This window comes from Cetorhinus maximus, chromosome 13 (genome assembly GCF_964194155.1).
Source record: "Cetorhinus maximus chromosome 13, sCetMax3.hap1.1, whole genome shotgun sequence".
Lineage (NCBI taxonomy): Eukaryota > Metazoa > Chordata > Chondrichthyes > Lamniformes > Cetorhinidae > Cetorhinus > Cetorhinus maximus.
In genome coordinates this window covers 36,950,493-36,962,928 of record NC_135891.1, presented here as the reverse complement: position 1 = coordinate 36,962,928, position 12,436 = coordinate 36,950,493, and the positions used below count along the sequence as shown (strand labels likewise).

The 12,436-nt window shown below is 43.2% G+C and overlaps 1 protein-coding gene across 4 annotated transcripts in view; it reads right to left on the bottom strand.

The window, feature by feature from the left end:
* gdap1l1 (ganglioside induced differentiation associated protein 1-like 1) overlaps positions 1-12,436 on the bottom strand; it is a 74,697-nt gene that overhangs the window by 43,507 nt on the left and 18,754 nt on the right. For 3 of the 4 annotated variants that reach the window (XM_078555268.1, XM_078555270.1, XM_078555271.1), the window contains exon 2: positions 4,417-4,609. In XM_078555268.1, the coding sequence (XP_078411394.1) occupies positions 4,417-4,609 (193 nt within the window). Of the gene's footprint in view, positions 1-4,416; positions 4,610-8,515; positions 8,525-12,436 lie in introns of all 4 variants that reach the window. The other variant, XM_078555269.1, reaches the window with a different exon arrangement.

Here is a 12,436-nt window from a genome sequence, read left to right as displayed (position 1 = left end):
TTTTAAAAAAATGGACACCCGTAAGATGGCAAATATGGCTGCCAACAGTCAGTAGATGTTTGCAACTTCAACACTCTCTGAAGCTTCAAGAAAGTTCCTAATTGCATCCCCTTAGGTGGGAACCTCTCTCTGGAATGGGCATATCAAGACAAATACTATCAGTGAAATTCACACTTGCTATTGTTTGGGGATTCACCTAAAACACGTGCCACGCCCCTAGCCAAACCGTTTCAGTACAGCTATAACACTGACATCTACCCGGCAATGTGGAAAATTGCCCAGGTATATCCTGTACACACAAAAAAAACAGGAGAAATCCAACCCGGCCAATTACCTTCCCATCAGTCTACTCTCCATCATCAGTAAAGTGATGGAAGGGGTCGTTAACAGTGCTATCAAGCAGCACTTGCTTAGCAATAACCTGCTCACTGACGCAAAGTTTGCGTTCTGCCAGGGCCACTCAGCTCATGACCTCATTACAGCCTTGGCTCAAACATGGGCAAAAGAGCTGAACTCCAGAGGTGAGGTGAGAGTGACTGCCCTTGACATCGAGGCAGCATTCGACCGAGTGTGGCATCAAGGAGCCATAGCAAAGCTGGAGTCAATGGGAATCAGATGAAATCTCTCCACTGGTTGGAGTCATACCTAGCACAAAGGAAGATGGTTGTGGTTGTTGGAGGTCAGTCATCTCAGCTCTAGGACATCACTGCAGGAGTTCCTCTGGATAGTGTCCAAGGCCCAACCATCTTCAACTGCCTCATCAATGACCTTCCCTCCATCATAAGGTTGGAAGTGGGGATGTTCGTTGATGATTGCACAATGTTCAGCACCATTCGCAACTCCTCAGAAACTGAAGCAGTCCATGTTCAAATGCAGCAAGACATGGACAAAATCCAGGCTGGGGCTGACAAATGGCAAATAACATTCAAGCCACACAAGTGCCAGGAAATGACCATCTCCAGCAAGAGAGAATCTAACCATTGCCCCTTGACATTCAATGGCATTATCATCGCTGAACCCCCCACTATCAACAACCTGGGGGTTACCATTGACCAGAAACTGAACTGGACTAGCCATATATATACTGTGGCTACAACAGCAGGTCAGAGGCTAGGAATCCTGCGGGGTATAACTCACCTCCTGACTCCCCAAAGCCTGCCCACCATCTACAAGGCACAAGTCAGGAATGAGATGGAATACTCTCCACTTGCCTGGATGAGTGCAGCTTCAACAACACTCAAGAAGCTCAACACCATCCAGGATAAAGCAGCCCGCTTGATTGGCACCCCATTCATAAACATTCACTCCCTTCAGCACCGACATGCAGTAGTGGTAGTGTGTACCATCTACAAGATGCACTGCAGGCACTCACTAAGGCTCCATAGACAGCACCTTCCAAACCCAAGACCACTGCCATCTAGAAGGACAAGGGCAACATATACAAGGGAACATCACCATCTGCAAGTTCCCCTCAAAGCCACTCACCATCCTGACTTGGAATTATATCACCGTTCCTTAACTGTCGTTGGGTCAAAATCCTGGACCTCCCTTCCTAACAGCACTGTGGGTGTATCTACACCACATGGACTGCAGCGTTTCAAGAAGGCATCTCACCATCACCTTCTCAAGGGTAGTTTTGGATATGCAATAAATGCTGGCCTAGCCAGCGAAGCCCACATCCCTTGAATGAATAAAAACAAAGTCTCCAAATGGGAACCCTAACAATGAGAGCAGAGCAGAAAGCAATTCATCCTGAGTGAGTGTTAAGAATGTTAAGAACTCATTCATTATCTCCATTGTAAATCAATGGCTTTCAGTTGAGCCATTCTGGGTCGACAATATCTGTTTTGCTCATGTGACCAAAGCCAGCTGGAAAAAGTAGTTTTTATGTGAAGACCCAGACAGGCCTGGGCAGACTGCAGAAGAACAACAAAAGAGACAGCAACTTCAGAAAAAGGCCTTTAAGGATCTGGAGGCTAGACATCTTAAAAGAGTCTCTCAGCCAGATTTCAGAACTCCAAGTCCATCTGTAAAGAAGTTTGACCACCTGATAATGAAAACCACAAGTACCTAGCTTCATGGCCTGCTGAACATTCATCTCTTTGAGGGAACCCTGCAATAATGCGGCTATCTGACTTTAGCTATTTGACCCCATAGTCAAATTGTGATGACAATTCAAGAGTGGAAAAAGACTTCTTTCTTTACCAGGCCTGCAATGATGCTTCTTCTTCAACAAGCCAAATATGTGAACTGTTAACTATTCTCTTGGTTTAACATTTGTAGAAGTGCACTATCATCTTTAATTGTATCTTTATTGAGCATATGGTGTGTGAATGACATAGTGTTTAGATTTTCTGGATTAGTGTGTGAATATATATTCATCTTTATTTAAACCCACAAAAACTTGCTGCTGTTATTTCTAAATTGATCACACACTCCAGAGACTATGAACCACACATATTTTCCTCTCCAAAACCACACTGATTACAGACAGTAAGGGAAAGGCTACAAGGGTTTCAGTTTACCTCTCCTCCCCTGTCAAGACTCTTTGTTTTATTATACCCATGGTCCATAGGAGTAAATTTCTGACTTATGTTGCTGGGATAGAGCCTCATTGGCAGGAGCAAATGTCAGAAATTTGTGTTTTCAAAGTTCTGGCCATTGTTTTGTTTGTTTTTTATATTCACACACACTTTGTTCCCTTTGGGCATAGTTGGGAAGTGTTGGAAGAATTAGTAGGCTGATTATTAACCTATTTGAACCATATTATGAATGCTCCTTCTGTGGCCAACAAATCCTGGAGTGGGATTCAAACAGAGATTCTGGCTTAGAGGCAGCGATGTTACCCACAGCACCACAAGATTGCCATTCTGACCATTAATTTAAATGTTTGAAAAATCATGTCCAAATTCTCAACTCCCAGGTGAAGTTTACCCTCAGCTATGTGAAGTGAGAAAAATTAACTCTCGTATTTTCTGTTTACAAATAAATGACTAAGTAGTTCTGATTAGTGAAAGGCTTATCGAATACTCTAATATCGGAAGATTATTTGCTTCTGTTTGTTTATACTAAGCAAAGGCATTTGAGCTTGTTTCTCCATTTTGAAAAGAATGGTGAAAGCTACTGAAAGAACTGGAATACCCAAAATCGGTCTGAAAACCGGTGTGTGGGGAAGGGAGGGAGCAGAGGAGGTGCAATATCTTTGTGCAAATGTTGGGAATGAATGGTTTGGGTTGAAAAGGGTTGTTGGGCAAACCCCAATGGAAAATATCAACAAGTATGTCCTCAGTTCCTATAAAGGGGCTGAAATGCGCACCAAGTTGGGATGTGAGAACTTGCAGTCTGGCTATAACCTTCCTTCATTAGTGGTCTTTTTTAGAGCAGAATGGAAATTTCAGTCCTTACCAGGCATACAGAAACATCTGGGAAAGACAGTAACCTGGCGTAGCCAGGTCTTTGCCTATTTCATGGCCATTCCACCGCCTCCTGTTGGGGTTATGGAAAGGCTACAATGTTAACTGGTTCCCAGATGTTTTAAAGCAGCATGCATGTCTGGAAAAAAGATTATACTTAACAGTAAGACTACCATTGTATGTATTTAATGGTAAAATAGTTTATAAGTTTGTGATTGTTTTTAAGAATTGGTGTAGTAGTCCAAGAGCAGCAAATCACATGGCAATCCCGAAGCAACCATTTCCAACTACATTAATATTATGATATGACCAATATAACAGGTACCTAGCCCTATGCTCTGGAATTTCTTTCCAAAACACCTCCATTGCTCTACCTTCCACTTCCCCTTTTAGTCCCTCATTACTCCCCACCTCTTCAACCAAGCTTTTGGTCACCTCCTTTGTCATGGCATCCATATTTTCCTTACTGCTTTGTGAAGTGCCTTAGAACATACGAAAGGCACTATCTAATTTTTGTTGTTAGTAGATTAAAATACTGTGGGTAAAAGTTTCCATCTTAGACAAATACAAGTTGTAGCTGCAGAATTTGTTGAACCCAGTATTGAAATCCTCATCACCTACTTTCCATCAACAAACCTTGTCAAAGGAATCATGTTATGTACATTTCTGCCTGCCTACTTTCTCTTCACACAGGCCTCTAAAATTCTTGTGGAATTGCTGTAGGTCATGAATTCAGATTCTATTGGCTTTCGGTCATATATGAATTTAAAGAAGAATTGTTTTATCGTTGGACATTTAATCGAACATGACTGGAGTTAATACTTAGTTTGAAAGATAAAGTATCATAATTAAAGCTATAAACAAAAAAATGAATTCATTCATTACTCTCAGTGAGATAAACAAAAGTCAAATGCTGATTTCTCACATGCATTTTATATTAACAATGCTCAGAAGGCAAATTTCATATTTGGTTCTGTAAACACTTGGTAAAATAAAACTTTACCTCCCACAAAAGTCTTCTCTAGGTAATCAATAATTTGGTTGTAATCACTGATGATATTGTCCCCATGGATCAGCACTGGCACTTCTTCACCAAGGTTCAGCCGCATAAACCATGGTTCTTTGTGTTCAGTTAATGGTAAACTAACATCTCGTTCATCACATTGCACACCTTTTTCTGCAATTAGTAGACGGACCTGAAACAAAGAGGCACTTTTCACATGACTTGTCAGTGATATCAAACCTGTAAATCAACACTGAACTAAAGATTTGGGGGAGGAGGAAGCATTATGGTTTGCATATCTGCTTTTAAAAGACTGGAACGAGGCTTAATTTGTGTTACGTTCCCCATGGGGCAACTGTAAACCAAAATAACCAAATTTATCAAATGATCCCTGATGAAGAAATTACTAACAGGGTTTCATTTTTTGTAACATTCCATCTGAGCTTCCCAGAGATGGTCATTGCCCAAATGGCACACTCCTGCAGAATCTCCTTAGCTAGGTTCATGACAGTCTTGATGACACAGATGCCTCAGAGACTTCTTTAGCTGACTTCTGTAATAAACCTTACTAAGGAATCTGCACAGCTCTGGCAAAATGGAATTGTCCAACTGACATCTCTGTTCTGACCCTGTCTTCAGCTTTCTGTCCCCTTTAACTGTATTATGCATGCAGCTCCATGTATATGTGCCTTCTCTGTTCTTCCCCTGCTGCAGTTTCTTTGTCTCTGGCCGCACAGTGTCTGTATCTTAACTTCCTCCTCATTGGTACTGCTTCTAGGTCAAGGGTCACCAGGTCACCTGGACCAGTATTTCTCATTAGCCAAGTATCTGACCAATTTCAGCCCCACCAGTCTACTCTTGATCATCAGCAAAGTGATGGAAGGTGTCGTCGACAGTGCTACCAAGTGGCATGTACTCATCAATAACCTGCTCACTGATGCTCAGTTTGGGTTCAGCCAGGGTGTCTCAGCTGCTGATCTCATTACAGCCTTGGTCCAAACATGAACAAGAGAACTGAACTCAAGGGGTGCGATGAGTGTTCTTCTTATCGTGTCCATGGACAGTCTATACATGGCCCAGCCAGAACTGGACACATTTTTGCACCTTGTTGTTGGATTCGGCAAAGGTCTGCAACAGTGCAGGGTTCCTCTAGCGATAGGCATCGCAGGGGATGTTGCATAGTCTGTGGCTCAGTTCCACATTCACAAGTTGTCGGGCTGGTTGTATATCCCCATTTGCTTAGTGACACCTTTGAGCGACCTACACCAGTGCTAAGTCTGTTAAGGCACTTCCAGGTTTCCCAGTTGCAATTATCTCCTGGGGGAAGGCTTTCATCCGGTAGAATTTCCATCGCTGGGGGTTGTTTGAGACTGGCGAGCCGGTCTTTCCACAAGGCGATGCGGGCTTCAGATGGGGTTGATTGTAATGGAACAACACTGTTCATGAAGCTCTTCCTTGACTTTAGGTGGCTGGGTGTAGGTGTATGACCATGTAGAGGGTGCCTCTGATCTGATGTTTGACAAAGTCACTCTTTCTTGCTGGCTACCGTTCTTCTTATATCAGGGGGAGCGATACCTGTCAGGATATATAGGCTGTTGGTGTTTGTTGGTTTTAAACAACCTGTGATAAGTCGGCAGCTTGAATTCAGAATGGCATCCATCTTCTTAGCATTTTTAGATCTTCCCCATGCAGGGCAGGCGTATTCGGCAGTGGAATACCAAAGAGCAAGTGCACGGTTCGAAAATGTTTTATACACTACTTGCTGTGCATGGTGGTGGTAGAATTGGTTGAAGCAGGGCCGCGACGTGAACGCTTCTCCCTTGGCCCCGCGATGAGAGTGACTGGTCTTGACATCAAGGCAGAATTTGACCAAGTATGGCATCAAGGAGCCTTAGGAAAACTGAAGTCAGTGGGAACTGGGGGGGAAACCTCTTCAGTAGTTGGAGTCATACACAGCACAAAGGATGATGGTTGTGGCTGTTAAAGGTCAATCATCTCAGGCTCAGGATATCACTGTGGGGCTTCCTCAGGGTAGTGTCCTAGGCCCAGCCATCTTCAGCTGATTCATCAATGGCGTTCCTTCCATCATAAGGTCAGAAGTGGGGATGTTCACTGATGATTTCACAATATTCAGCACCATTCATAACTCCTGAGATACTGAAGCAATCTGTGCCCATATTTTAAATCATTACCACTCTTAAATCATTAACGCGTCAGTGATTAAAATAAATGATCATTGATATCAGAAATAAATCCTTAATCATGTTTCACAGTGAGATAACTAATACAAGTTTGGAAAAATAAAAACAGGTCTAATTTCTGCAGGTGGCAGCTCAGGAAAAATGTTGTACATTTTAATTTGTCATCTTCATTTCTAACACCTTTTAATGTGAGACAATTATCCTAGGAGATGATAAGAAGTGATCTTTGCATCTAACTAATTAAACTGAAAAGTTCTGGTTGGTTATCTTCAAATTATCCTCTTTATTCTGTTGGTGTGTGCATCACAGGAAGATTTTTACTGGCTTAATTCATAATGGCTTTATTTTTGAACACTCCAAATTTCTGTAAGTAAAGCTTAAATAAAAAAATGCTGTTTCACGGTACTCTGTAATTAAAGAGATTTGTTACCATACCTCATCATCTGAGTAGTGCAGTGGCCATGTTCCTACAGCCTACTAGTGTTTTGTTTGAGAGTCATGGGGCAGGACTTTCCTGTTGGCGAGCCGAACTCCCGATGTCACCGCGCCCCATTTAAAGTTTCCGGTAGGTGGGGGCGCAGCAAAATCAGCTGTGCGCCCGCTGACCTGTCAATGGCCAATTGAGGCCATTGACAGAGTAATTAAATTAATTAATAGCCCTGCCTGTCCAGCTTTAAGGTTGGCGGGCAGGCCAGGAGCCCCAGCAGGAATTAGAAAAAGCATGAAACCTCATCCACGGGCAGGATGAGGTTTCATGTAGGTTTTAAAAAGTTTTATTAAAGATTTTGTAAAAATTATGGACATGTCCCAATTCATGTGACAGTGTCACATGAGGGGACATGTCAGGGATTTTTTTTCCCCTCTATTTTTCATATTTGTCACAGAACAGCCGATCTCCCTGAGGCAGCACAGCCTCAGGGAGATGAATGCGCTCTTTCATGCGCATGCGCGAAAGAGCGCACTCTCGATTTTGGGATTCCCCGCCACCCGCACTGGGAGCGCATAGTGCTTCCATGCGGATATTGTGCTGGGTGGGCCTTAATTGGCCCACCCACGCAAAATGACGCCGTGCCCCGATGGGGGGCGCTGATTGGAAGTACGCCTGTGCGCGCCAGCCCTTCAACTTCGCCCCCGACAGGGGGAAAATCCTGCCCATGGAATTACATTTACATTTACATGGAATTACTCTAGCTTTTCATGATTTTGTAGTCAGGTAAGATTACTTACTTACATTTTTGGTAGTATTCTTCCATGGTCACTTTAAAGATGGTTGTTTTAGATAATTCAAGGATTGAGAAGACTAACTGTGCCATGTTCCACCCTGGGATCAGGCTTGTTGGGGGTTTATCTCAGCTGGGGATCATAACATTATATAGCGAAATTGAACCAGTTGACTGAGCACTACAACTTCGGAGATACACTCAATGACCTATTGCGGGACCGATTGGTTTGTGGCATTCACGACGACTCCATTCAGCGCCATTTACTTGCAGAAGTTAACATCGATTTGATGTGCACCATGGAAATAGTGCTAGCAATAGTAAGTGCTGAGAGGGACTTTCAGGCTTTATAGAGTGTGCAACATGTCGCTGTTCTTCAGTTGGGGCAGGAACCTAACGCTGGTCATGGTGTGAAAACCTGAGAGACAGCAGTGAAGTGGGAGACAGTCTCTGCTGCGCGAAAAACAAAAAGGCCTAGTGGATGCATCACAGCAGCAATTCAGAAATTAACCTGTTACAGATGTGGGTGTAACCATGTACTGGAAACCTGCAGATTTAAGGAGGCAGAATGCCATTACTGTCACAAAAAAGGGTATGTAATAAAGCAATGCAGGGCGAAATTGAGACGACCCATCAGACAGCAGACTAAGATGATTGAAGTGCACAATACAAATGAACCAGAAGACGCTGATACTGATATCTATCCCCTATACAATGTCAAAACAGTTAAAAACTGAACCAATAACCATCACCCTTCAAGTGAATGGGAAGCCTCTAGTCATGGAGGCTGACACAGGAGCCTCGACCACAGCGGTGGGAGAACAGACATTTAAATGTCTAAATGAAGGTACCCAGCCACTGAATCTGGAGCAAACCACGGCTCAACTGAAGGCATACATTGGAGAGTCAATACAGGTAAAGGGCTTCGCTACAGTACCTATGTCCTATAGGCAACAGACAGCCTAGCTTCCAGTGATCATAGTAACAGGTGAGGGACATAGTTTTATGGACTGCGATTGGTTACAAAAAATTAAGCTCAACTGGTCAGAAATATTTCAAGTGAGAACAGGAGGAATTCCTGAGCTGTTAAGGAAGTACGACAGTGTATTTTGTGATGAATTGGAAAAGATAAAAGGCTTACAAGCAAAAATATGTGTAGATTTGGAGGCGACACCCTGGTTCTTTAAGGCCAGACCTGTGCGTTATGCCCTAAAGGAGAAGGTGGATGCAGAATTGTGCCACTTAGAGAAGCTAGGCTTCATCCAGCCAGTCCAATTTTCAGAATGGGCAGTGCCCATAGTTCCTGTGATGAAGTCAGATCAAACTGTTCGCATTCGTGGAGACTACAAATTAACCATGAACAAGGCTGCTAAACTAGATAAATATCCTCCCCCAGGGATAGAAGATTTTTATGCTAAGCTAGCTGGAGGAAAATCCTATACCAAACTGGACATGAGCCATGCATACCAACAGTTAGAGCTGGATAGCTCATCTAGAGGGTATGTAACCATCAACATGCACAAGGGCCTGTACCAATATATGTGCCTAACTTTTGGTGCATCATCTGCATGTGCAATCTTCCAAAGGGCCATGAAAAGTCTACTGCAAGGACTTTCCCGAGTAGTAGTGCACCTGGATGATGTTCTGATCACAGGATCACTGGAAGCCGAACATTTGGCCAGCCTAGAAGAGGTTTTAAGAAGATTTTTGGATGCAGGTATATGATTGAAGAAAGAGAACTGTACATTCCAAGTGACAGAAGTCACTTACTGGGGTCACCGAGTGGATGCCAAAGGGTTGCATCCAGTCGAGGAGAAAGTCAGGGCAACCAAAGAGGCACACTCTCCTACCAGTGTCCAAAAAAGGACATGGTAAATTATTATGGTCAATTCTTGCTAAACTTGTCAACAGTGTTAGCACCTCTACACTTATTATTGAAAAAGAACCATCGTTGATCATGGAATGCACAACAAAAAGAAGCCTTTGTAAAAGTCAAGAAGCTATTGCATTCATTTTATCTACTAGTACATTACGACTCATCAAAAGAATTAATATTAACCTGTGATGCATCTCCTTATGATGTGGGGGCTGTGTTGTCCAAAAGGCCAATCGGCTATGTCTCCAGGATGTTCTCTGCAGCCAGGAAGGGCTATTCACAACTTGAAAAGGAAGGTTTGCTGGTAATATTTGGAGTGAAGAAATTCCATCAGTATTTGCATGGATGACATTTCACCATTGTGTCGGACCATAAACCATTAATGGGTTTATTTAGTGAGGATAAAGCCATTCCACCGATATCATCAGCAAGAATTCAATGTTGGGCTTTGATTTTGTCAGCGTATGAGTACACCTTTATGTACCTTCCTGGGTGTGCATATTGCAAATGCAGACTCACTCAGCCATCTTCCATTGCCAGATAGCATTGTACATGCTCCAGTGCCACAAGAAGTGCTTGTGTTGAATTTCTTGGACTCTTCGCCTGTGTGTGCAAAGCAAATAAGGAATTGGACAAACAGAGATCCAATCTTGTCAAAAGTCCGAGACCAGGTATTGCAAGGATGGTCGAATTCACCAGTGTCTGAAGAAATATGACCATTCCTTGCCCGTAAAGCAGAGTTAAGTTGTCAAGATGCAATCTTGTTATGGGGATCAACAGTCATCGTCCCTTCGCCAGTAAAAGAACCACTCTTGGCAGAGCTTCACAGTGCACATCCAGGCATTTCGAAGATGAAGATGCTAGCATGAAGCTGTGTCTGGTGGCCAGGCATAGACAGTGACATTGAAAGCATGGTCAAGCACTGTCTCCAGTGTCAGCAGCAACAGAAGTTGTTAGTTTCAGCTCCACTGCATCTGTGGGAGTGGCCTGGTTGACCCTGGGTTAGACTACATATGGACTATGTAGGTCCATTTTTAGGTGCTATGATTTTATTGATCCAATGGCGGACGAAGAGAAAAGGCAAGCAATCCTCTTATCCACATGTGGGAGTAAAACCTATGGATTGATTCAAAATCTGACAGCACCTGGTGCCCCTGATTCACAACGTTTTGAGGAAGTGGCGGACCTCGTAAAAGGTCATTACCAGTGGATGGATGTGTATGCATTTGGATCACTGACATCGTATGCAACTATTGAAAGCTGCATCAATGTTTTAGTATACATGGCTGCGGTAATCTGATTGTAATATATCTTTAAGAAGAATGTTATAATGGAAGATCACATGATCTTAGTATCCAATAGAAGAGTAGTGTGGGCTACCATAGTAGTCTATAGTTAGAGTTTGTAGTGTAGAGACAGAGTTTGAGTTGAAAGCACACAAGTGTAGCTGCTGAATACCTTTGTAAATAAACAGAATGTGTTTCACCTAAGATATGTCTACTGACCTACTGTCTATTGTATCAACTCGGCTACCCCAAAACAAGCGTGCAACCCGGATCCACAAGTCGTAATAAACCGGTGACAAGGAAAACACAAGAAAAAGCGAGAAAAACAACGAAGGTACAATAAACCGGCTTCGAGAATAAAACAAGTTAATGAAGGAAATCAAGAGAAACAAAATCGGGCAATAACCTCACATGGTAATTGTAAGTAAAATTTCCATCCTAATCGTCAAAGCAACCCCCTCACAGAATGCTACAATAAGGAAGAATTGACCCTTTCAACCCAGTATTGCCGGGAGGTCACCGGTAACGGTTGTTGGCTTAGAACAAAGAGGAGAAGAGTCAATTCTCTCTTAACTCTAAATTCACGTTATCCACGTCGTTAGATCATCTACATATAGCTTATACATCGGGTTAAATATAGACATGCAGTTTACAGCAGATTATACAGTATTATACCCAAAACTAGGATCTAAACGCACACCCACTAGGTTTCTCTGACACTCCTTGAGTGGTCACAGAATATAAAAGCAAATACCCGAAAAAGAGAGCTGATGCTGGCCAGGAGTTCCGTTCTCTCTCTCTTGCGTCTCTACATTGCTGACGTAGGTTCTTCCGCTTCTGCGATGGTTGGTCTCCGGAGTTCTCGCTGCCTCCACGCCCAAAATTTTTAATTCTTATTCCGAAATCTTATCTCTCCAAGCTGTGCTGTCTCTCTCCCGTTGGTTTAGGCCTGCTTGCCTAGTCTGTGACATCTCCTCATTGGCTCTGTCCCAAGAACTTAGGTAGCATTACCTCGTTACTTCTTTCCTAAATAAGGACTTGTGTCTTATCACATTCCCTTTGTTTTCCAAGAAACTCAGCTACTTCAAACCCGTTCCAGCCAGCTCAGGCCAGTGACTGGACTCAGGTTACTTCAGGCCAAAAGTTCCTTTTGCCTGTGTCAGCAGTTCGGCTGCAGCCCCTGGCCAACACCAGCTACGGACGATTGGTCTCATTATATTAAATGCCTTGCGTTCTTTTTCCAAGTGAACGACATGGCGGGCGAAGAGAAGAGGCGAGCGATCCTCTTATCCACATGTGGGAGTAAAACCTATGGATTGATTCAAAGTCTGACAGCACCTGGTGCCCCTGATTCAAAACCTTTTGAGGAAGTGGTGGACCGCGTAAAAGGTCATTACCAGCCAAAGCCCTCGGTACCGATGCAACAGTTCAAATTTA